Below are 26966 nucleotides of genomic sequence, written 5' to 3' on the forward strand. Positions count from 1 at the left end.
ATTCTTAAATATTATCATTTAATTCTCTCTCTCAATCTTAAAAGCTAATAAATTCCCATCCACGAGTACCAACACTTTTCATCCACCTAGTTCTCTCTCTTATAAAAGCTAATAAATTCTCATCCACGAGTAGCAACACTTTCTCATCCACCGAGATCTCTCTCTCTCTCTCTCTCTCTCACAAATCTAGCTTTAAAAAATTAAAAGCTTTTAATGCTTTTAATTAATGTAATGAATTTTAGCAAAACTGCAAAAGATGTTTAATGCATTTACCAGAACATGCTTTTAGTTAATGTTTTTAATTAATACCTTGATGATGTTTTATTCCCATGGTAGCTAAGACTCGGTCGAGTCAATGATAAACTCAACCGAGTTTGGTTCTAACCCAGTTATACTACTATTTTAACTCGGTTAGTTCAGGATCTGAGACAACTCGAAAGAGTCACGAGCCGAGTCCCCGTGTCCAAAATTTATATAGATATATGCACACAATGGATATATATATATAGCCGAGTCCCCGTGTCCAAAAAGTTTAAAATTGCGCCGCACCCGTGTCGCACCCGCACCCATGTGACATAGCTAAAAACTTATTACATAACTGAAAAATATATGAGATTAACCTACAAAAGTTAAAATATATGAGATTATTCTAAAAAATATGGGATTAACATATAAAACTGATTACATAACTCGAAAATATATGAGATTAACCAACAAAAGTTAAAATATACTAAGAAACTCATTACATAACTGAAATAACTAGAAAATATATGAGATTAACCTACAAAAATCTTGTCGATTATGTCTCAGAAATCTTTTTTTTTGCGCCTTGAGGCACAGAGGGTCGCGCCTCAAGGCACGTTTTTTATAACACTGGTTGTAATGCAAGGTCTTGTATCATTATTATGTCACTTTTCTCTCTACCTTTCTTGCAAAATATGCACTTTACACATCTTATATTTTTTTCTGGCAATTTCTAAGTCATTTTTATCAAATATAATCCTGCAAAGTTCTAATTTTTTCACATCTTCTATATCTTTTCTAAGAAGTAATATATCATCTACAAACATGCAAGAAAGGACATCATCTTGGATGGAAGATAGTTCAATTGCAACTAATGCAAATAAATTTGGAATTCAAGCAAACCCTTGGTGTAGCCAAAGTAGAGTTACCGGAAGCTTCTTAGATAAGTGGGAAGCCTGCTTCCCGAAAACTCGCTTCAGAAGCACAATACTCCTGGGTTCTGAAACTTGATGAGAATCTTGATTCTCCCATGCTTCTCTTATGCTTTCCACACGCTTCTCACTCACTTGCATGTGCTTTCTCTAAATTGGCAGTCATCATTTTTAGATTTTGTTAAAAATTTAATTCTTACACTTAAAAATCATGAAATTTAAGAATAATCACTTTTATTTTAGTTTTTATTTGCATGCATTTTTTATTCTCATTCAATTCTTATATTTTTTTTATTCCTTGATTGCCGCTTCCTGTACATTTTAAAATGCATCGCTTCTCACTTCAACTTCCCGTATCGTCTCCCGCTCTGCTTCCTAGTGTGGCAACCTTGAGCCAAACTCTTATAGAAAACATGTCTCTCCACATGGCAGCCCTTCCAATTATTTCAGCTCAATTCACAGGATCCCTTTCTTATAAAGTATTGACAAAATTAGTTGCCTTGATATTCTGTTAGATGCTCCTCCAAATCAATAAAGATCACATTCAAATCTCTCTTCCTATATCTAAAATTCTCCATAAGTTGTTTTAATAAGAAAATAGCTTTAGTTGTTGATCTTCCTGGCAAAAGCCCAAATTGGTCTCGAGAAATAAGTGATTCTCTTCTAAAAATAGATTTATTCTCTCCTAAAGCCCATATATGATCCATATTGGACTCATCAGTTGAAGGATCACAGTAGCTTGGGACTACGTGAATGCCCTGCCAAGTCATTGACCGATGTAACAGGTGTGTTCCTTCCTACTTTCACCCCATATCCAGCATGTAATAATATTAACAGAACTGAATAAGGATAGGATGTATCCCATATCCATGTGGTGTAGAAACCTATTTTGGCCAAATTTACCTTGGACCCATCAAGATCAGGTATGGATCAGACTAGGTGGGTTGGAAATGAAAACCCCTCAAGTGAAAAATATAAAAATATACTTTGATATATGTTAGTAAAAACTTAGGGCATTTTCATTTCTTTTTGCAGAGTTTTTCCAAACAAACACAAAAGAATTCATCCAGACAACAATTTTCCCAATTAAAATAAATAGAAAGTACATATATCCAAGCTCCATAACAATAAATCTTCTTAAAATTATGTAGGCTGTCCACCACCATTTTGCATCAACTATAAAAAGATTAGGCAGGCATGAGGCTGAAGAAAAAATTTAGATTTTGACACATCTTATAGAATAAATTTAGATTTTGACACATCTTATACAAATGGAATATCATCTGCCATGAAACAGAAAAGATTATTTCAAGAATGACTAGCTAAACAGAAAGAACAATCTGCAATAGAGTACCTATTGATAGAATCCAATGACATTGCCAAATGATCACGAAGGTGACGGAAGCAGTGTAGACCAGTCAACTCATCACTATCCTGCATAGTTGAGATTCTTGTAAGAAAAAACTATATATGTAGGAAGAAAAAAGCATAGTGTGTCAGCACATCCAATTTCAAGGAGTATGAGTTCAGCACATCCATCTTGCCGCTTAGAGTCGAGTGTGACTTGAACAGGGGGCAATTTGATGTCTTCAGTTAGTACAAGAAACAATTTAATTTAGAAAACATATAGGTAAATAGTCTCAAAACTGAGCATTTGCCTCATGCCCATCATAAACAGGTTAATGTAATGTCCATTCAACAACTATTAGCCATTATAGGGATTCAACCACGTTTTCCTACAAACAATAACCCTGAATAATGAAGCAAAAGAAAGATCACAATGAACCAAAGTGTTTGAAAGCAACATGATCATATATCTACTTTATAAGATGAATGCTACAAAGATCTTTGCAACTGTTTCTCAATGGAAAACACCGAGTCGTATCTATATTTTTTCCTGATTTATTGAGTTGATTTTAGGGTCTATTTTCTTTTTTTCTTCCATCCTTCATAAAACCAGTTTTTACAAGTTCAAAGTTTTGTTTTGCAAAATCTTGTTTTAGTCTTTTCCTAGTTTAAATAATTTCTTTTCTTAGTTTTAATTTTATTAAGGCAATTAAGAGTTATTTTTGCATTAGGTTGGTCTAATTAGATTGATTAGTTGTTAATTTTCCAAGGTCTTGCATGTAGTTTAGGAAGTGCTAGTTTATTTGGTTATTGTCGATATTGTAGTTAGTATAGATCAGTGTTCTTAAAAAAGCGCCTCAAGGCGCAAAAAGCGCGTCTCGCCTCAAGGCGAGAGGCTTTGTGCCTTGAAGCACAGGCACAAAGCGCAATACCCATGAGGCATGCGCCTCATAGGCCTTGAGGCGAGGCGCACCTCGAACTGAGGCGCACACGCTCGATTTATTTGGTCAAATGAAGGTCAAAACCCTCATTCGACCTAAAAAATAGGGCTTAAACAAAGCCCTACCGACCCCTTTATGTGTTTTTATTTTTTTTCTCACCTCCTATCTCCCTCTGCCTCCAATCTCCCTCTCGTTAATCTGTGTTAGTCTTCCTTCTTGTGCCTGCTATCTGTATGGTGTTGTATTATTTATGAGGTCTAGGGTTCAAAAGCTGGTACGAGATGGAGAAGATGAGCAGAAGTTCCCTGCATAACTACAAATAGAATTTTTTTTCTTTTTTTGGATTAGCAAGCTGGGGTAGGAAACCAGTTTGGTGGTTTATCCTTCCAGCAAGCGTCAGAATTGCATATCCAATGACTCCGAGTTTCTCTAGTTGCACCGGTATGAAGATGCAATCCTTGAGAGTCACACACAATGGAAACCATCTAAGCCATGGAAGAAACTAACAGTTTCATTATCAATGAATTCCTTGGCAGTCATTCCCCCCATAGCTTTCCTCATGCTAAAAACGCAATTCCGTCAAGACTTAGATATTGAAGATGATGAGACATAAGAAGAGCCTAGGCTCTAATTCATATCATATAGCTATGGCCATTTATATGGTTTTTTAGGTTTTCAATTGCAATTGTGAATGTTAACACTCTCATTTTGAAGACTTTTGGACAAATATATTAACATTTGGTTGTTAATGCTAACATGCATTTTCTAATTATGACATTGTATTGTTAATGCTAAGATGCATTTCGTTGTTAATGCTATTTTTTAATTTAATGAATGCCCATGTTTTATTTTTTAGATACTTATATAGATCAAGTTGTTGCATTAATGTTACTTTTACAAGTTAATCTCATATTTTTTTCAGTATTTATTTGAGATTTTTTATTTCCTGTTGGTTGTTGCTTCATCAATAAAGATTTTTTTATTTTTTTTATAATTTTAGATATTTTTTAAGTGTTTTTAAACAAAAAAAAACTTTGAGGCTTACGCTTTACGCCTCGAAGCTTACGCCTCGCCTCAGATTTTGGTGGAGCGCCCCGCTACGCCTCAACGCTTTTCACAACACTGGTATAGATAATTTAGTTTTACATGTCTTCAGTTGTATAATTGCTTTTCTTTAATTATTTTGTGTTTTAGAATAGATTATCAGTAGTTAAGCTTCTGTTCTTGTCAGTAATTTAGCTTAATCTAGTTGTGTTTAGTCAGTTTTAATTATAATTAAGTTGTAGTTAATAGTATTAATTGCAAAACAATTGGCGGAATTTTGTCAGGCTTTGGGTCGTCAGTTTATGTGGTTTTTTGTGGAGTTTTGACCCAGGGTAAGTTTCGTTAGCTTCGCGGGGTGTTGACTTAAATTCTGGAAAGTTTCATCTCATTTGGAGTAGATTTGACTGTGTCTCCACTCTGTTTTCGAAAATCAATTTTCTGTCAAACTATAGTCTTTATTTCATAATGGTAGAGATATTTTTGTCCTTTCTGTTACTGTTTAGCATAGTTTTCGGTGTAGTTTAGTCCAGGGACCATGTGAGCATGTTAGTATATGGTCTTGGCTAGGTCTCAGCTGAATTTGGTGTGATTCCAATCTGGTTTGACCTCGCCCATTTGCAGTCCAAACCCAGTCCCCATCTTAGCCGTAGAGAGCTTGTTAATACATAGTTTAGGGTAGTTTAGTAATTTTATTTAATTCTCAATTATGCTTTGATGTTGTTGCATATTTTTAGGTTTATTTAAGTGTTTTTGGCATAGTCTAGGCTTTGGTTTTCGTCAGAAAACCAGAGAGATTAAGTTGAGTAAGTTAGCTCAGTTAATTATAGTGTAGTTTCTTGAATTGCTTTACTTGTTTAGTGTTTTTTATTAGTGTTCAATTAGATAGATTTATTATTGCTTATTTGATTATTTATTGATTCCCTTTTAGTTGCTCTCGAATTCAGTTAGAATTAATTTGTGTGAGTTTTCAATTGTTAGTCCCGCGGCCTTTTTGTTATTTTGATAATAGTCTTGTTAGTATAGGTATAGTTGTGTTATTTTGTTTTGCAAGTATTTTCTCTTAGAGGTTACCTCTTTCGAGAGGGGGATATCTATCATTAACTCTTTACTTGAGCCCAAAGAGAGGGAGTCCCGAGCTTAGTTTAAGATTTGCTTTCATTTTACTTGTGTTTACTTTTATTGCATTGTAATTGCAAAGATAGTGTAATTCTTTTATGTTCTTTCGAAATATTAATAAAGTGAGGTTTTTAAGTGAAATATTATTCCTTATTCCCCGTTCCCTGAGGAGACGATCCAACTTGACACCCTACACGAGTGCAGGGAGGCAAAAGTGATAGAACCTTGGGGATATAAGATTTGGTATACAGGAATAAATAGGAATATGAATGGAGTAGGGATTGTTATGAGTCATGAGTTTATAGATAATGTAGTTGAGGTCCGTAGGAAGGGTGATAGGATTTTACTTATTAAATTAGTATTAGGTACGAATATTATTAATATTATTAGTGTTTATGCACCTCAAGTAGGTTTAGATGATTCCATTAAGCGTCAATTTTGGGAAGATCTAGATGGAGTAGTACAAGGGATATCTTATGGAGAAAGGTTTTTCATCGGCGGTGACCTTAATGGGCATGTAGGCATTAGTAGGGATGGATTTGAGAATATCCATGGAGGCTATGGTATAGGAGAAAAAAACGAAAGTGGAGAAAGGATTTTAGAATTTGGTTTGTCCTATGATATGATCTTAGCAAACACTTGGTTTAGGAAGAGGGAGTCTCACCTAGTAACATTTAAAAGTGGGGTTAATACGAGTCAGATAGATTTTTTCCTACTTAGAAAGAGAGATAGGGGTTGTTGCATCGATTGTAAGGTTATACCGGGAGAAAGTGTAGCTACACAACATAGAGTCTTAATTTTAGATCTTAGAATTAGACAATACCGCAAAAGGGATAGACATAGGATAGATCCTAGAATTAAGTGGTGGGCACTGAAAGAAGCTAAACAATGAATGTTTGTAGAGCGGTAGTTAAGGAAGTTGATTGGTGTCTCGAGGAGGATTCAGAATCTATATGGAATAAGATAGCGGGTGGCATGAGAAAGGTAGCTAAGGAGGTATTGGGTGAGTCTAAAGGCGGTGCACCGCTAGGTAAGGATACATCGTGGTGGAACGAGGATGTCAAATTAGCTATTAAGGTTAAAAGAGAGTGTTATAGAAATCTAAGTAAAAATCGTGATAATGAGAATTTGGAGAAGTATATGATAGCAAAGAAGGAAGCTAAAAAAGTAGTTCGGAACGCGAAGGATAAGGTATATAAGGAGGTTTATGACAAGTTGGATACCAAAGAGGGTGAGAAGGATATTTATAGGCTTGCAAAGATGAGAGATAGGAAATCGAGGGATCTGGGTATGGTTAAATGTATCAAAGATGAAACGCAAAGGGTTTTAGTCAAAGATGAGGAGATTAAGGAGAGATGGAAAGATTATTTTGATAAGCTATTTAATGAAAGTCATGCTCAGGATCTTGGAGACTTTTCAATTTCTTTTCATGAGATGAATCGTGACTTCATGCGCAAGATTCAAAAGAAAGAAATTGCAGAGGCTTTGAAGAAAATGAAATCAAGAAGGGCAGTTGGCCCAGATGGTATACCTATCGAGGCTTGGAAATGCTTGGGAGAGAAAGGTTTAGAATGGTTGACAAATCTTTTTAACTTGATTTGGCGAACAAATAAGATGCATAATGAGTGGAGGAAGAGTACTTTGGTGCCTCTATATAAGAATAAGGGTGATATACAAGATTGCACAAACTATCGTGGTATAAAACTCATGAGTCATACTATGAAACTTTGGGAGAGGGTGATTGAGTCTAGGTTGAGGAAGATTGTCATGATATCGGAGAATCAATTTGGTTTTATGCCTGGAAGATCAACTATGGAAGCTATACATCTTCTTAGACAACTTATTGAGAGAAATAAAGAGAGGAACAAAGATTTGCATATGGTTTTTATTGATTTGGAGAAGGCTTACGATAGAGTACCTAGGGACGTTCTCTGGTGGACAATGATGAAGAAAGGTGTTTCTCTCAAGTACATTAGTATAATTAAAGATATGTATGAAGGAGTAGTAACCAATGTCCGCACTTGTGGAGGGGTGATAACCAATTTTCCTATAACGGTTGGGTTACATCAAGGATCTGCTTTAAGCCCTTTCCTATTTGCTATAGTGATGGATGAGCTTACGAGATCAATTCAAGAAAATGTGTCGTGGTGTATGTGGCTTGCTAATGATATTGTTTTGATTGATGAGTCTAGAGCTGGGGTTAATGCTAAGTTAGAATTATGGAGTCAGACATTGGAAGCAAGAGGTTTTAAGTTGAGTAAGAGTAAGACAGAATACATGGAATGTCGATTTAGTAAGCAACGAAGTAGTGATGGGAGTGTAGTGAAGCTTGGTGAGCACGAAATACCAGTGGATGATTCTTTCAAATATTTGGGATCTATCATTCAAAAGTATGGAGAAATTGATGGAGATGTAAATCATAGGATAAAGGTTGGGTGGATGAAATGGAAGAGTGCAACTGGAGTGTTGTGCGATCGTAGAATGCCATTGCGGTTGAAGGGAAAGTTTTATAGGACGACTATTAGGCCCGCTTTACTATATAGTACGGAATGTTGGGCTATCAAGAGACATCATATTCAAAAAATGAGTGTAGCTGAGATGCGTATGCTGAGATGGATGTGTGGAAATACAATAAAAGATAAGATTCGGAACAAGGAGATACGTAAGAAGGTAGGCGTTGCACCCATTGAAAATAAGATGAGAGAGAATCGTTTACGGTGGTTTGGACATATTCGACGAAGGCCTAATGATGCTCCAGTTAGAAGGATGGAGAAATGGGAAAATATATTAGTTAAAAGAGGTCGGGGTAGGCCTAGGAAGACATGGATAGAGGTGATAAGAAAGGATATGAATGCTTTGAACCTCACCGAGGACATGGCATTGGATAGAAATGAATGGAGGAGAAGGAATCATGTGGAAGACCCATAATGATTTTCTTTGTTGGTTCATATCGCCGACCCCAATTGTTTTGGGATGAAGGCGTAGTTGTTGTTGTTGTTGTTGATGTGCAGTTCTAGTTTTAAAAATAATCATTTGCAAAATCACACCACTTCCAGTAAAACATCCCAGCATGTGATACGACCAGCAGCTGACGCACACGGAAGGGTAGCAGTCAGAAAGGGAAGGACGCACACACAGCATCATGTGCACACTGGTGCACACACAGGCCGCGCGTTGTGCACACACGCTAGCAACAGTGCCTGGCTAGCTCTTTCGACCAGGTGAGGTTGAGGTGGCGCCTTTGTCCCCCACTTGGGGAGGTTTCATTTGGAGTTAGTTTAGATACCTCTAGTTTTAGCAAACCACCCTGGTTTAGCTTAGCCCATTGTTTTGCTTAAGCTGTTTTGGTTTTGTATTGCCTATAAATGGTCCAAATGGTGCCATTCTTGTAAGCTTTGAATCTTTTGATAATTGAAATGGGAATTTGTTTCCAGCCTTGTGCTCAATTGGGCTAGCTAATGTCGACTTAGCCTAGCTAGATTGGCTAGAGACTCTCCTTGAGCTCTAGTTCGGCTACTGACGAGTCTTCCGGCTCTTCGGTGGATTTCAGTGCACATCTGAAAAGGCTGATCTTCTTCCGGCTTCTTGAAGCTATGGAGGAGTGAGGACGAATGGATCTTGAGTTGCTACAGTCAAATTCAAGCCATCTACAGCAGTGTCTCCCTCATCCGGCGATCTAGTGATTTTCGGTTGGCCTTCTAGCTCTCAAACTTGTCAATTTCCCATTCATATGAGCTAGATCAGCATGTGCTAGGCTTAGATCTATTGTACGGTGTGTGGATTGATGTATTGGAGTGGTCTAAGGCATGCACTTGAGGAATTCAGGGTCTGATCAGCTAGATCGGCCAGAATTTCCAAGTTGATCGGATTTTCCCCTTGGCCAGCGGTAGTTTGGAGGTTTCAGGCCAAATTTGCCGAGGAAATAAATATGATGCCCAATAGACCCTGGGACACCTTCCATCTCTCCCCATTCCCAATGGAGCATGGGAAGACATTAGTATGGATTTCATTGTGTCCATGTCTCCCTCAAACCAATTTGAGGTCATTTATGTGGTTGTTGACCGCCTAACGAAGTACGCACTCTTCATGGCTCTCCCCAAAGCTTACACGGCTCAAGTGGTAGAGTTTTCACAACTATGTAGGAAAAATGCATGGAATGCCTAAGACCATAGTATGTGACCGGGATACCGTCTTCTTGAACACCTTTTGGCTATGTGTCGGACTCTCACAAATTATAGCTCAGCCCATCATCCCCAAAGTGATGGACTGACGGAAGTGGCAATAGGCCTCGTGAAACTTATCTCTGGTGTTTCACTAACTCAAAACCATCAAGATGGTATCAGAGCCAATGAGGGCTCTTCATCCCAAGGCAAACATGAGGTTGACATACGTGCCATGACGGAAGAGGCACGTTCCAAAATGTTGGAGCGAATTGATTCTATTGACAATGTGTTCAATAGGCATATGGAGACTGTGGAGAACTCCATAAACACATTGGCCCAAGTTGTCCATTCTTTCTTGATAAGCCATAAGCTAGGGAATCTCCAAGAACCCCTTGTGAGCATCCATTGAGGCAACCACGACATGAGGCAGCCTCCAATTACGGTGAAAGGCAATGGGATGAGTTGGATGATGAGTTCGGCCAAAAGCAAGGCAATGGTCGGAAAAATCACATAGAGCTACCACAATTTAGTGGTGAAGGTCCAAGGGAATAGATCTACAAAGCTCAACATTACATGGTGTGTCGCCGAGTCCCTATGGAGCAAAGGCTTGATGAGGCCATTTCATGGTTTGAAGACAATGCATTGAGGTGGTTCCATTGGGTGGAACTTATGCGGGGAAAGCCAACTAGGCCCCAACTTCTTGAGGGCATGTTGGAACAGTTTGGACCGACCACTTTGGTGAACCATGATATAGGGTTGAAGCAATTGCAGCAAAAGGGCTTGCTTAAATAGTATCAAGCTCAATTTGAGAAGCTTTGTGCATTCCTTCCACACGTTGATTGGCGAACTCCCTTTGGGGTCATACATGAGTGGACTTAAGGATGTTAAGATATATATATATATTGTCATTGTAATAGTTAAATACCCAATAGGAGTATTTTAGTCTTTTCACAACCTTGTAATAAGTTATACCTATTAGGGGTACAACAATCATTTATATTACTTTTGGGGGCACTTTAGGTTTTAATTATTTTTTGTAATTTATTCTTTTTATCAAGGGCATTATAGTCCTTATATTGCTCTTGAAATAGAGTTGTTGGGAGTGCTCCCGACAACTATATTTCTAGTTGTTGGGAAGTGCTACCAACAGCTATATTTCTAGATGTTAGGATCACTTCTCAATTGCTCTTTTTTGCTTCCTTTTGTGTAACCCTTCTTGTATGTTACGTTTGTTCAAGCATATTTGTTATCTATGTAATCAAAAGCAGAGTTACCGAAAGCGCCTAGGCATGTGGGGAAGTGTGCTTCCCCGAAGCGCATTTCAGAAGCGCGAAACGGCGTGCTTCAGAAATGCGCAAGGAAGCATCTTTTTTTTCTGGAAGCGCGCTTACCTTTTATGGAAAGCTCGCTTCCCCCTTTTTCCATTTTTTTTCCTCTTTTTTCGCTTCCCCCTCGCTTCCTAGGTCGCTTTCGAGACGGTTCGTGATTTGCTTCTAAGTAGTCCCATGCTTCCCGCTTCCTAAAATTTTGAAAGTGCCTTGCTTCTCGCTCCCGCTTCCTCGACTGACAACCATGGTCAAAAGTGTTAAGTAGTGCCTAGTCGGTAGACCCTTAAAAAGATTAGTGGAGGACTAGGCGAGACTAGTGAGTATCGTAATTAAAATATAAAAAAATACACAAAATATACATAAAAATATGTTTAATTCTTTTACTAGTAAGATGTTTTCATTACACAAGTACAAAATTACACATGCTTTAACAGAATATATTAATAATATACATAATCAAAATATACATATATATAATTGTACTCACACACAAATATATATATATATATATTTCAATTATTCGTAACATATTCAATATAATCAACAAAATATGCTTTCAACCTTTCACAGAAGCACAATAACACACGCATATAAATAACATATTATATAATTCATAATAAGTTTGATGTTTTTGCAAAGTTCCAAAACTTTTGATTTTTAAAGAAATTTCATCGGTGGTTGAAACATAAGAATCATTTGGATTAGTATGGCATTCAGATAGTATTGACACATTTGGAGTATGAAAAGAAGTTTCGGAATCAAGAAGTCTCATCGGGATCAATACATGTAGATACAGCCGCAACGAAGAGAGAGGAAGCTTGATTTTTTAACATTGATTGTAGTGCTTCCATGAGTTGTGCTAAAGACAATGATCCCACGCTTTTAGAGCTTTCATCCACACCATTTCTTTCAAAAGATGGTCTCACAAAAGCCACCTTCTTTTCATCTCTTTGTTATTCTCTCCTCCTTTTGGGCAAAACAGCTTGATGTGACCCAGTTCATAACAAAAATGGCATATTAAATTGTTACTCTTTTTGTATTCATAGTCTTTTCTGTCATGATCATTTGAGCTTCTCCAATAATCATTGGAATTTCTCCCATACTCATTGCTTCTCCTAAAGTGAGAAAGCTTATATGCCCTTGAGTGGTTTTCGGAACTTGACATAGCAAGAACTAATGCTTCTTCTTTAGTGGAGGAGGGTTTATTTAGTCTATTTTCCTCCATAGTTAATTCTTCAAGAGTTTCAACTATGGTAGGAACTCCTCCCTACGAAGAAGGGTCGATTTGGTCCCTTCAAATTCAGGTCTAAACTCATTGGTAGAAGTGCTTTGTTTTAATTTGATTTTCAAAGAGTTCTATATTGTGAGGGCAATATCACTTAGTCTCTAAAAGAGTCAATTCATCCCAAAGAAGAGAAAGAGCATTACAGGATTCCATAATGCTCATTTTTGATTGGGTCATGGTTCTAACTTTGTTTTGCACATTACATGCATGAGCTATGTCCTTTAGACAGTACATATCCTTAAGATATTTCTATGCATCACTAGCAAAATCAAATTTTGCCAAACTTGAGCATTTATTGATGTCAACATTGTGAAATTGTCTATGAAAAGACAATACGCAAACGAGCACAAATAATATAGAAAAGATGTGCACGAAGGCACTCTCACAACACTTGAACAAAGTACGCAAAAGCGTAAAAATAATAAACATGCACAATGGCATGTATTTTATAGAAAGAACCAAATGCTTGAGACTCTCAAGCTTAAGAAATACAAGGGGGGAACACCCCTATTTATACAAATGCAAGAGAGTGACTGGCACTAAATGCTTCTTGCCATTCTATACATTTTTTAGCTTCTTCAAAATTTCTTGGTTCAAAATAAGAGTGACTGGCACTAAGACAAGCCCTATATCGGGGTGAAAAAGAGTCAAAGGATACAAAACGAGTTGGAGGTCTTCTATTCCTTTCAGATCTTCTATGGTCAAGAATAGGAGAAAGCTCACTATATTGATCAATAGCACTTCTAAAGGTGTCTTGGTTTCTACGAGAGTAGGTTATTGGCTCACTTGGAACTCTACTTTCTTGTTCATTGAGTGGGTTATGTTCATCAATATCTGCATCATTTTCCTCATCATGGTTTAATGATACCTCATCATCACTAGATATATCATCATTACTAGACACTAAGTCAAATAAGGAGTAATCAAAATTTTCTTGTTGAGAAACATTTTTTTCAAAACCACTCTCATTTTCTAAAAAAATTACATTTCTAGAGACATATAGCTTATCATTTCTAAGGTCATAACAACGAAAACCTTTTTGAGTTTCAGAATAACCAAGAAAGGCACAAGGAATATCCTTGGGAGAGTGTTTGTCATTCTTATCCGTAAGTATAAAACACTTACATCCAAAGACTCTTAACCTATTATAATCAGGTTCAAGCTTATGTAATACCTCAAAGGGAGATATTTTTCCTAATAGCCTAGATGGTAAGCGATTTATCAAATAAACATAAGCAAGAGCTGATTCAGCCCAAAAGTTTTTAGGAATATTTTGAGATATAAGAAGGGTCCTAGTGGTCTCAATAATGTGCCTATGTTTTCTTTCAGTCAACCCATTTTGTTGAGGCGTTTTAGGACAAGACCTTTGGTGAACAATACCGTGATCCTCAAGATATACCTTAAATTGATTGGAGAGATTCTCCTCCAGAGTCACTTCTAAAAATCTTTATGTTACTGTTGAATTGATTCTTAATCATTGAATGAAAATTTTAAAAACACGAAAACACTTCATGTTTAAACTTAAGAAAATATATCCACGAATATCTAGAAAAATCATCCACAAATATTACGTAATAAGAAAAACCTCCTTTTGAAACAACAGGTGCAGGTCCCCAAACATCTGAATGAACAATTTCGAAAGTTTTAGAAGAGAGCATAGTTCTTTGCTCAAAAGGTAAACTTCGCATTTTTCCGAGAATACAGTCATTACAAGAAAAAAAAGCTTTTACATAGGTCTTTTGCAAAATGTAAATATGATAACTTGGTGATATTAGGATGACCAAGTCTTTTGTGCCACACATTTATATATCTTTATGTCGGGCAACATTATACAAAACTTTTGGAACTTGAAGAGATTCCATATAGTATAAATCTTCTCTTCTAAAGCCTTCCCCAATCAATTTCCCGGACTGGGGATCCTGTATTAAACATTTATCACAAGAGAATTTAATATCGCAGCCATGGTCCGTGAGTTAAGAAACAGAGAGGAGATTTAAGTTTATTTTAGGTATAAATCTTATTTTTGGAATAAAAAACTCTTGAGTTTCAAAATTACCTATTCCTTTAATTTCAAGAGAGGTTCCATCAGCAGTGGAGACATAAGATGGGGAACCATTTTTCGAATAAACGGAAAGTGAAAAAATGTTTGGGGACATATGAAAGGATGCACCGGAGTCCAAAAGCCAAAAGATTTTACCTGGAGAGGAAGGAGTGGATACGGCCGCACCGGAGGTAGATCCCTTGAGCAGAGGTTGAAGAGCTTCCACTATTTGATTTATAAAAAGGGTCCCACTCGAAGATGCCTCATCCTTCTGCGGTACACCAGTGGTAGCCATGGCTAGAAGTTTCTTCCATTTGGGACATACGGGTTTGATATGCCCGGTTCTTTACAAAAATGACAAATAGTTTTGCTATAGTCCCTTCTTCCTCTTTGACCACCATTTTCACCTTGATTTTGAAATTTAAAGTGAGGGGGACGATAGGTTCTTACATTTTTTCCGGGTCTGGATACGGCATTGACCTCACTATTTTCTTCAATATTACAAGGGATCGCAAGAACATTTGGTCCTTGTTTACATAAATTCATACGAGCCTCTTCACCACTTAATTTGGTGAGAACATCTTCAAGAGAAGGGGGAGAAAAAAAAGAGAGAAGAGATGACCTTATTTGCTCAAATTCGAGCCTTAGCCCATTCAAAAAGTTGAAGAACTGATCTTCTTCAAGTTGCTTGTGACGAAGCTCAATTGCCTCTCCACTCCATTTTGGTTCAAGCATTGCAAGCTCATCCCAAATAGAGGAAAGATCGGCAAAGTATTCCCTAATCGTCATTTCACCTTGAGTAAGGGAGATAGCCTTCTTTTGAAGGTAATACTTATGAGAGAGATCCCTTGAGGTGTACATTTTTTTAAGATAATGCCAAGCTTCCGATGCCTTTTTGAATTTAATAATGTTGGCAGTAATCTTGGTTTCCACGGATGAGAAAAACCATGAAAGAATCTTGAAATTCTTCATTTCTCATTCATCGTGTTTCTTGGAGTATTCTTCAAGGGCTTTGGTTCTTTCTTCTTCCTCAAGAATCTTGATTTCGCCTCCATTTACTACGGTAATCTTGGGTTCCGGTTCCGGAATTGTGCCAAGTACATATCCCCATAGGCCTTTTCCCTTTTATATGAGCCTCCATATTTCCGGCCCAAACATGATAGTTGGACCCATTTAATTTGAAACCAAGAGCAAAATGGGACTCTTTTTCGCCCATTAGAGAGTAAAGAGGTAGAGAAAAAAAAACGTACCAACACAATATTTCCAACACCAACTTTGCACAAGATTCTTCTAAAATATTTGAGAAGAAAGATCCACCACTTCAAACTTCAAAGATCGGAAGGCACGTTTTTCGAGGCACTCGAAAATGGAGAATCCCACGATCTTAAATAATCAACCTTGCTCTGATACCATGTGAAATTGTCTATGAAAAGGCAATACGCAAACGAGCACAAATAATATAGAAAAGATGTGCACGAAGGCACTCTCACAACACTTGAACAAAGTACGCAAAAGTGTAAAAATAATAAACATGCACAATGGCATGTATTTTATAGAAAGAACCAAATGCTTGAGACTCTCAAGCTTAAGAAATACAAGGGGGGAACACCCCTATTTATACAAATGCAAGAGAGTGCAAAGGGGGGGCTCCAAAGGAGTCGTTGGGAGCCCCCAACGATCACATTTGTGACTGTTGGGGGGCCCCAACGACTCTATTGGGGGACCCCCAATGCACATTAAAAAATGTCAAAAATAAAAAGAAAAAAAGAATTACAAAAAATAAAAAAGAAAGTTACAACATATTCCAAAAGGGAATATGCGCAAAACAAGAAATGACAAAAATACCCTTTCAGGTAAATATATATAAATATATATATTTATATATAGAGAGATATATATACATATAATATATTATATGTAAATATATCTCTATGTATATAAATATATATATATATATATATATTTACAATAATAATTTTTAGGAGATACATTTTAACAAACACTACTGATAAGTCATCCAATAAGTTTTTAATGGCCCATCATCCATTCTTTCTATCTTTTCTCATACTCCCCAACGGCCTTAGACATTCCATCTTCTTAAAGTGTTACTTGTCATTCTCAATCTTGGTGAGCATAAGTTTAGGTTTTCTTTCGATACCATCAACCAAACCCCATAAACCCTTTTCTCATATTTTGGGGTTTACTATGGATGTCCACATCACATAGTTTTTATCATTGAGTCTCACGGGAATGGAGATGACAACTTTTCTTTCATCCTCCATTTTTACAAGATATATATATAGAGAGAGAGAACAAGAGCAAAAAAGAAGAGACAAGAAGGAGCTAACAAGAAATGAGTTGAAGAGGTTTGATGGTGCGCTTCCGGAGGCAATGAACCAACAAACGAAGCTCCACTCAAGGTCCTTTTCTTGATCTTCACGTACAAGCCACAATCCAAGAGATCCAATGGATATGATAATGAAACAAGAAATATAACAAGATTCTCTTATAGGCTTACAAGAACACAAACTCAAAGAACAAAAAGACCACTTATGGGTCAATCACACAAGCACAAACACATGAGCCACTTAGGGGCTAAAAACACTAAAAAATATAGAATTTGTATAACAAATATGCTTGAACAAGCATAACATACAAGAGGGGTTACACCCCCCTATTCATACAGAAAATGAAGCAAAGAAGAGTCATTGGGAAGTGTTCCCAACACCTAAAAATATAGTTGTTGGGAGCACTTCCCAACAACTTGAAATATAGTTGTTGGAAGCACTTCCCACGAAAAAGAAAGATATAGAAAGTTGGCACAAAAGACTAGGACATCCTAGTATGTCAAAATTACATTGTTACCATTTCTTACAAGATGTAAAGAACACAAAGACCACTTATGGGTCAATCACACAAGCACATGCACATGAGCCACTTAGGGGCCAAGAACACCATAAAAAATATAGAATTTGTATAACAAATATGCTTGAACAAGCATCACATACAAGAGGGGTTACACCCCTTATTTATACACAAAAGGGAGCAAAGAAGAGCCATTGTGAAGTGCTCCCAATGGCTAGAAATATAGTTGTTGGGAACACTTCCCAACAACTTGAAATATAGCTATTAAGAGAACCCCTCTTGTATGTTATGCTTGGTCAAGCATATTTGTTATACAAATTCTATATTTTTTATGGTGTTCTTGGCCCCTAAGTAGCCCATGTGTATGTGCTTATGTGATTGACCCATAAGTAGTCTTTGTGTTCTTTGAGATTGTGTTCTTGTTTTTTACAAAGGATAAGCTACGCATAGAGGTGCTCTCCTCCAATGTGCACACTCCAAAAGACACCTACAAGGTTGCCAAGGTTTATGAGGAACGACAAACGTTGAAGTGGGCTTTAAAAAAGAGCCCTAAGCTAAGGGAATCGGCTAGAGGATCCAAAGTTACAAGTAGATTTGAGAGAAAAAGAAAGGGGGTTACCAAACCCAAGATTGAATACATTTCCCAAAGCCAAATAGAAGAGGGAAGGAAAAAGGGGTTATGTTTCAAATGGGGAAAAGTGGCAACAGGGCTGTAAGTGTTCTAGCTTGAAAATCTTCCAAGTCATTGACTCAAGTGATGAAGAGCCAAGTGATCAAAAAGAAGAAATTGGGTCTTCTACTAAAGAAGAGGAAGAAAATAGTGTGCAGTATCAAGCTTTGGCTGGCATCTCAAAGCCACAATCAATGAGGATAGATAGGAAGTTAAACGGCAAGAGGGTTAATGTTTTGATTGACATCAGGGCGACACATAGCTTCATTCAAGATGAAGTTGCCTACCATTCCGGGTGCAAGGTGAAAGAGCACCCAATGTTTGAGGTAGTGATTGGGGTTGGAGGTTGTCTCAAGTGCCTCCAAGTAAGGCATGATGCCCCCATTGACCCTACACGATTCCAACTTTCATGTAGGTTGGTTAAAAAGTTTGGGCAAAGTCTCATGGGACTTCAAGCAAATGGAGATGACGTTCCATGGAGAAAAGGTGGTCACTTTGAGAGTCCAAGGCTCCAAGGTTGGGAATGAGGTTGACACCAAGGAAGTTTTGAAGTTGTTTTGATCCGCACATTGTGTGATATTGTGTATAGTGCAGAAAATGGAAGAGGATCAACTAGCCCAAGTGCAACCTGACCTTGAGATGGTCCTAAACAACTTTGAAGATGTTTTTCAAGAGCCCAAGGGTCTTCCTCCTCAAAAGGCTGCCTTTAGGGAGAGCAACCTCTAAGTAAGAAAGACTAGAGAGGAAGGACCAAGCCCAAAATGCCTTCTCAACGTGATATGGATCTTTTTTATCCGGATCCAAAGATCCATTTAAAAAACCAGCTCGCCAGGGTGGGGGGCGCCTAGGGGGGAGACCTCCCCTATTTCTGGAGTTTGAAAGGATGAGCAAACTGGTTTATGATGGCTTTAAATATGAGAGAAAGTAGATAGAAATAGCTTGGCTATTTCTGGATGACAAAACTCTAAAAATGGATTAGTCAAAAAGGTTTTCCCTGAAATAGATTTGGGTTCAAAATGGCTTATCCAGATTTAGCCTAAGCCAAAATTAGCTTATCCAAGAATAGCTTAGTCCGTTTATCCATTTTTAGCTTAAGTCTAAGTAGATTTTATCTTGATTTAGATTTTCATTTACTTATGTCTTTGTAACTTGTGAAGAAGTGGAAATAGACCATCTTGAGCCTATATATAGGCTATGTAAACTCATTTTTTATAATCAATGAATGAAAACTAAATTGACATGAACTCTCTCTCTCTCTCTCTCTCTCTCTCTCTCTCTCTCTCTCTCTCTCTCTCTCTCTCCCCCAAGGGTGTCGCTTTTTCTCTTCTTCTCTCTAGCAGGTTGTGCCACTCAGTGGGACTTTGGTTGCAGTCCAAGACCCAAGTACTAGTTCGTGTGGCTAACTACAAGGAACCGGTGGCCCAGCCGTCTCGAACTCAACTCTGGTGGAGCCGACCCCAACCAGGCAACCTAGTGTAGAAGTCTTTGACTAAGCCTAGCCAACCTGAGTAAGTCAACTTGTTTGTTACCTTAGCCCCAAACCAACGTTTGAACCCACTTAAGTTGTGTACACCCAAGACTGGTCAAATTCTATTGCTATTAACAGTAGGATCTAGTCCAACTTCCATCAGTCATAACTCCCGAACCGTTTGGAATCTTGGGCAGAGATTTGAACCCTAGACCCTCCCACATGTCCCCTGACTACCCTCCAAATTTCCTGAATTATAGTCACCCCAGTAGCGAGAACCAATTTTCCTATTATAACCTGTCTGAGTCAAATCCCAGTCCAAAACCAGTAAACCCCTAAACCCTATCGCCACTTCCCGAAATTGTATCTCCCTAACCCCGTGGAGTTAGGACCTGAAATTTTGCCAGGAACTAGATCCACGTGTCCAGTACCTTCCCTCAAAATTTGGCATTTTTCTGTGCAGCCGTTTGGGAGCACTGGTTTTTCTCCCGAACTCTTTCAGAACCAAACATAACCTGACCTTGTCTTACCTGATTTGACATATTGAACTATTGACTTAAACCTAGTCCGAACCCATGGGCCCAGGCACGCATCACAACGGCTCCAACTCCTTTCTTCCAGATAAACAAATCAGATGGCACCAATTTAGAATTTGCAGTTGTTGGCAAGGCAGCTACTCTTTCTCTCTAGAGCTTTGTTTTCCATTTTCTACTTTTTATTCACTTTGCTGGCATTAAGATCTTCTCCTCTTCTATGTTAAGAACTCCAACCATTTTGCTTGCATATCCCCAGGTCTATGTGGATCCGAAATGTATGAAATGGTGGACTGGGGATATTTAATCTATGATAGGTCATATGTTGACTCATTTAGCTAAGCATTTGCTAAGTACCTTTTGTTGGCGTTGAAGAAAGATTTTGATTATTATGAAGAAGCAATTCTTATCATTGCAGATATCCTTCCAAATTAAATCTTTGTTGCTGGATTTTTTTCATAAGGCAGTAATTTTTCATCATTGAAGTCAGCCAACACCAAAGTGCAGTTCCATAGGCTCCACATTATAGAAGATTCATCCGATGCAAAGATGGGATTCATAACGACTAGTCTTTCAAGAGAGTGGGGAGAGGTGAAAGAAACCGGCCAAGAGAGTTTTTTAGCAGTCAGGTTTACTTTAGCATGTAGTGATTTAAAATGATTGGTGAAATGCTGACATCAACAAAATTAAATGTCAAGTCAGAACAATGTGATTGAGCCATATATGTACAGTCAAGGGGCAGTCAAGAAATTAACAAAAATACTGAGGTGACATCTGGAAAAAATGCACTAGAAGTAGAAATAAACAAGTGGTAGGATAAATTTGTGGCAACTTTAGTCAGGGCCGTCAGGCAATCATTTTTTCCATTAAAAAAGCAATCCTCATTTTTATGGTGAAAATTGTAGAATAATTCAGTTGCATCTCCTTGCAACATTTGAGGTTGTCTTTACAGTGTTTACACCAAGTATCATGTCACCAATCATGTCAATAGAGATCAATTTAAAGCAGCTTAAAGGGGAAAAAACCCCATTATAATCAACATTCACCTACACCTTCATTAACAAAAGCATGTTTAATTTTAAAAAAATAAAGTGAAAAGATATATCATCAAGAAGAAGAAAAACTAATCCAGCAGTACCAGTAAATGTTGCATGTCGTCTGTGACATCTAAAGCACCTGCACAATCTGCTGATGCCACGAGCTGCATAAGAAAATTAAATCAATGGATAAAAGATATTCATAATACAGAACCAAAATCTTAGTCAGAAGGCCATTTCCTGTGAAATCAAAATTGAAATAACAGCCTAATTAAAGTTTAGATAAGGGTAAAACAGAAAAAGTAACTATATAATAATACAGGAGTATGGCATGTTATCACATAAGCAGGCAATAGGTGAATCAAAGTTCTAAGCGCATTGTAAGTCTTCAGTGATATAGTTGTCTCAAACAAAAAGAAGCACCATATCAAGGAATCTCTTTGATAATCAGTGCTGGTTATTACAGAATCAAGTAATACAGAAGGCAGACTGATATGTCAAATGGCATCATTTGCTTAGAGCAATAAAAGAAAACAGCGCTAAAATAATGTAAAATATCTCAATCTTCCAAAAAACATTTGCTTAATTCATGCACGAAATAGTCATCACAAGATTTTTCTGCTACCGAACATTAGTCATATCAAAGATTTTTCAGCTATTCAATTCCAGCAGTGACTTTAAGTACCCAAGTTTGTCCGGTTATACAAGTGTATAGGACAACCAATAAACTCAACCACTTTCTGGTGACCAGGTGACCAGAAAGTGGTACTTTGGTGCCACCACCAGAATGATGCCTTTGCATGACCAGAAACCAGTGACTGCAAACCTTGTTTGGATGGTGGTCCCTGAGATAGGTGGTCAGGCAGTTTTTGGCTTCAACATCTAACCATTTTTACCCTAAAAGTTAAAAGAATTGATTAGTAAATAAGTAAAATAGGTGAGGAGGAATACCCAAGAAACACGGTTTTAGCAGTATATGGAACAACAAAAAATCAAACGATGCAAAAAACCAGTTCCCACATGGTACAATACAATCCAATTCAAGTCCAAGCTTCGCCATTTCATTCTAACACAATTTCAGATCTCATGTTGCATAGACATGAAGGGATGACAGAGGTCTGGTTTTCGCTTCAAAGATTCTAAGGTTTGTCTCCTTTCATATATCCACCAAGTTGTGAAGCCAAAACCTCCAACTTGAATGTCACTTTTTCTCCATCACTCAAATCCACTGCCCATGTAATATCGTGTAATTTTATACTTGGTTAAATTAGAGATTTCTGAAATTTGGCTAAGTATTGTAGAAATATAAGAAAACACTCGATATTAGGATGTGATAATTGAGTTTGGGCGTAGCCCAAGTCTCATCAACAAGAGCTAAATGAGCCAAATAAAAGTTGATAAAAAGTTTTATTTTTGACCTTTAAATTCAAGTGAAATTCGAGCAAAATTTAAGTTATTTTCGAACGAATTTCAGAGGCGAAATTCAAGTTATATATCGTTGGATGCGTCTCAAAATTCTAAGCGTAACGATATTTTACTTTTCTGGATTTAGGCTACGGTTGGCCCAAAAATCATAATTTTTCAAAAAAAGGACCGCCTCGACGGACTGGATCCAGATTTGGATCGAACTAGATCCAATGCTTTTGATCTAAATCAACATGGATCTGGACTCTATCCAAGACCAATATTAATCTGGATTTGATCCATTCCAAGACCCAATTGGATTTTGGATATGGATTTGGATATTGAATATGAATCCAGATCCAAAACCCATGCCCAACGAAAATCCAGCTTTAAAGTCACTTTAATATTTAAATTAGAGAATTAAAAAGACTCCCAGAGGGATAAGGTACCCTCTAAAAGTTTCTAAGTATTTAATTATTAAAAAATAATTAATTAATTAATTAATTAATTTTAATTAATTCCGAATTTAAATTTTTGTAATCTAATTGGGATTCCTTAGTAGAGTGCTTAATGGACTTAAAGGAAGGCTAAATAAGGCTTCAGAAAGACTTTTAAAAAAATGAAAACTTTGAAAAGTCAACAAAAAAAGAGTTTTAAAATTTTGGAAAGTTAGAAGAGTAGGGAGAGTCCCAATCAGGGATTAGCCTTCAACCCTCTCTAGAAGGGCTGGATGGATAAAAGGGGGTGTCACCCCCCTTGTTATCTATATATAGATCAAAAAAAAAAAAAAGAGAGAAAGAGGGAAAAAGAAAGAGATGGAGGAAGAAGAAGAAGAAGGTTTCTTCTCCAAACAACTCATCCGTTCTTAGTTTTTCTTCAATCTACGATTAAGGTGTGGGACTTTCTTTTGTCTCGGATGAGAAAAAGAGCCTAAATAAGCTTTAGGCAATGTTTTTATAGGGAACCATGGATTCTATCTTGATTTTTGATGGTTTAATCCATGGGAATCGATGTAGGAAGGCTTAGATCATGTGGTATTTGTTTTCCTACGATTTTTTGCATGTTTTTATGTTTTTTCCAATATATATATATATATATACACACACACGTGTAGAAGCATGTATATATATGCATATATATGTTTTTGCCTTAGATGGACACTTTGGACAGGTCTGGACAGTTATGTTCCATGCTTTTAGCGGGCAGATCTGGACAGATCTGGCCACCGTGATGATGGACAGATCTGGCCAGATTTGAGCCCCTGTCCATGTTGTCCATTCTGTCTGTTATGGACAGATCTGTCTGCTGGACAGGTGTATATATATAGAGGTGGACAGGGGGCTATGGTTCTTAAAACTGAACCAGAACTATGAAAATAAAATTGTGCATGTTCAGTTAAAATAAAAATTGGGTTTTTTGGTGATTTTTGGTCCGGGACAGGACGGACAGCTGTCTAGTCTCAGCCTGGACAGTCGGTTGGGACAGGACAGTCTGTTGTTCAGTCCCAGACTACTGTCCAAATATGGGCTTGACCGCTGCTCTAGTGAAACAAAAAAAAAAGAGATAATTACACAAACATGTATAAATATAATATATATATATAAGGTAACAAAAAAAAACTGGTTTCGTTGTGCTGGCTGGCAGCCGAACAGGGTTTGGCCGGCCGGGCCTTGCCAGGCCAGTCCGGCCCAACTAACCGGGTTCGGTCAGGCAGGCAGGCAGCCAGCATACACAAAAAAATATATATATAAAGCATATTTTCAAAGAAAAAGATTTGAAAACAGAAATAAAAATATCTTTTTGGATGGGTTGACAGCAGCCCAGCAGAACCCAGTTCTACCAGGCCCAGCAGGGCCGAGCCAGCTGGCCGACTTTGCCAGGCCTGCTGGGCAGGTCATTGCTTATAAAAAAAAGGGGGGAAATTTAATACTTGTTGAAACATTCGGATTTTCCTATACTATTCATGCATTGGGTTTCATTACTTTTTCAAGTTATGCCTAAATGATATTCTGAATTATATGTGACTAATTTTTCAGTCCATATATACCGATTGTGCCTATTGAGCTTGAATAGAACTCAGTTTGGCATGCTAAAAATTGGAATTTTCATATGCTTGACTTGATATATTATGCTTGATCAAGATAATATTGCATAGTTGCTTCGAATACATGAAATTGAAATGTTATTGCATGAACATAATTACATGAGTGTTCACATGTTTTAATTGAGATGATTAATGAATGATGCATTTGGCATGAATATGTGAACTCATGCATATGAATATTGTTCATGCACACCTCTAAATTAGTATATGTGATTTTGCATTGAAAAGCATATGAAATGAATGCATAGTGCAAGTTATTCATGAGCATGTGTTACTACTTGTTTATGCATGGCAAAAATGACACTTGAAATTATTGTTCGAGTTGCACTGTTCTATGTTGCCACGGTCTGTGGTCCCGTAATGAGTTTCGCAAGTTGATTTGCGAACCTATGTTATTAATTTTGCATGTTAAATTGTAAATTAAAGAAGATGAATTAACAATAAGATAAAAGAAAAAAAAAAGTTTAATCTACGCTTCCTCGATGTCCCTTCTATAGTATGGGAATCCTAGACATTGCGGTTTTAGGGAACCGTGAGGGTACTAAAACTCTGTGTGTCTTGTTTTGCCCCTAAAACTGATGTAGAGGTTCCTCTCTCGGCCACGATTTTAGGAAGATTCTGTCACTTTGCTTGGAGATAGTGTGTAGACACAGTTGTTGTTTTGATATACCAAGAAAAGTGCATTAGTGGATGTTGATTCTCATAATGTCCCGACATTAGATATTGATTTCTAATGTTCTGATGGATGGTGTTGATTCCTGATATCGGTCTCAGCAGTGGCGGCTGCCATTGACCTGTATTCAGCCTCTGTACTGGATCTCGCAACAGCCTTTTGTTTCTTACTACTCCAAGAAACCAAATTCATACCAATAAATACACAATAGCCGGATACTGATCTGCGTTCATCTGGATCTCCCGCCCAGTCCGCATCAGAATAAATAGTGATCTCATGTGCACTTTTCCCATTTGTATTTCGTTTATATATGAGACCATCCCCAACCGTTCCCTTGAGATATCGTAGTATCCGTTTAACTGCTTCCATATGCCCATCACATGGGGCATGCATAAACTGAGAAACTTGATTCACCGAGTATACTATATCAGGGCGAGTAAAAGTGAGGTATTGTAACATACCCACTATGCTACGATACTGTGTGGGATTATCAAATGGATCTCCATCTTGAGAGCTAAGCCTTTGATGAAGAACGCTAGGAGTGCTTAAGGGCTTGCAGTCTTTCATACCCGCTTTATTGAGAACATCAATAGTATACTTATGTTGAGTGAGAGTCATTTCTTCAGAGGAACTGTCAACTTCAACTCCAAGAAAGTACCGTAGTTTGCCAAGGTCCTTCATTTTGAACCTCTGATTCAAGAGATGTTTGACTTCTTCAATGTGATCATTGGAACTGCCAGTAATGATGATATCATCCACATATATCAACAACAGAGTAGTTGTGTCTTGGTCCTTAAATATAAATAAGGAGTGGTCAAGAAGAAATTTTCTTAAAACCATATTTTTGTATTTCAAGAGAAAAGCTGTCAAACCAAGATCGAGATGCCTGCTTCAATCCATATATCGCCCTTTTTAGTCTGCAGACATATTTTGTAGGATTACCTTCTGCGTAACCCGTGGGTTGTTCCATGTAAACTTCCTCTCTCAAATCTCCATGAAGAAAGGCATTCTTCACATCAAGTTGACTAATGGTCCATTGGTGTTCAATGGCTAAAGAAAGTATGACTCGGATTGTCCCCATCCTCACCACTGGACTAAAGGTTTCATCATAGTCCTGTCCTTGCTCCTGTGTAAAACCTTTGGCCACAAGTCTCGCCTTGTATCGCTCTATAGTCCCATCTGGTTTATACTTTATTTTGTACACCCATTTCGAACCAACAACATTTTTGTCAGGTGGTCTTGATACGACATCCCACGTACCGCATTCATGTAGAGCTTCCATCTCCTCATTTATAGCTTCAATCCATCTTCTGGAATTTGATGCTTGAGAGAACGTTGTGGGTTCATCTTCTTTATTCAAGGCTGTTAGAAAGAGTTGAAAATCTAATGAGAAATTTTCATAACTGACCCACCTTTCAATTGGATGGCGAGGACGTGTGGATCTTCTAGTATCAACAATGTTGGATGTTGAGGATGTGTCCATGTCTGAATCAACTATAGTGGGTGACTCTCTTTCTCGTCGAGTATATACAAAACCTCTATATCTTCCTGGATTCAAGGTTGAGTCTGTATTTTCATGATCAATCATCCCATCAGTAGACACAGGTATCTTATCCTTTTGAGTGCAATTTGAGCAAGCATCACTAGCTCCTGTGAGAAGTTTATAGTTCAACCAAGGATAGTAAGTTTGAACTTCATGTTTTGATTCTGAAGAACTATTACATTGACAATCAAAATTCAATTCATCAAAGATGACATTTCTTGATATTTTG

At 37.5% G+C, this 26966-nt stretch overlaps 1 protein-coding gene across 2 annotated transcripts in view; it reads right to left on the reverse strand.

The window, feature by feature from the left end:
* The window catches only part of VPS54, a 184637-nt gene that overhangs the window by 148610 nt on the left and 9061 nt on the right, over nt 1–26966 (reverse strand). For both annotated transcript variants that reach the window (XR_016425973.1, XM_089980823.1), the window contains exons 2-3: nt 21115–21177; nt 2530–2609 (exon numbers count right to left, since the gene is read on the reverse strand). Coding sequence is in view for 1 of the 2 variants with exons in the window: in XM_089980823.1 (XP_089836949.1) it covers nt 2530–2609; nt 21115–21177 (143 nt within the window). In the remaining variant the exon portion in view is untranslated. The remainder of the gene's footprint in view (nt 1–2529; nt 2610–21114; nt 21178–26966) is intronic.

The sequence above is a fragment of the Nuphar pumila genome, chromosome 11 (genome assembly GCF_984573655.1).
Source record: "Nuphar pumila chromosome 11, dmNupPumi1.hap1.1, whole genome shotgun sequence".
In the NCBI taxonomy this organism is placed as follows: domain Eukaryota; kingdom Viridiplantae; phylum Streptophyta; class Magnoliopsida; order Nymphaeales; family Nymphaeaceae; genus Nuphar; species Nuphar pumila.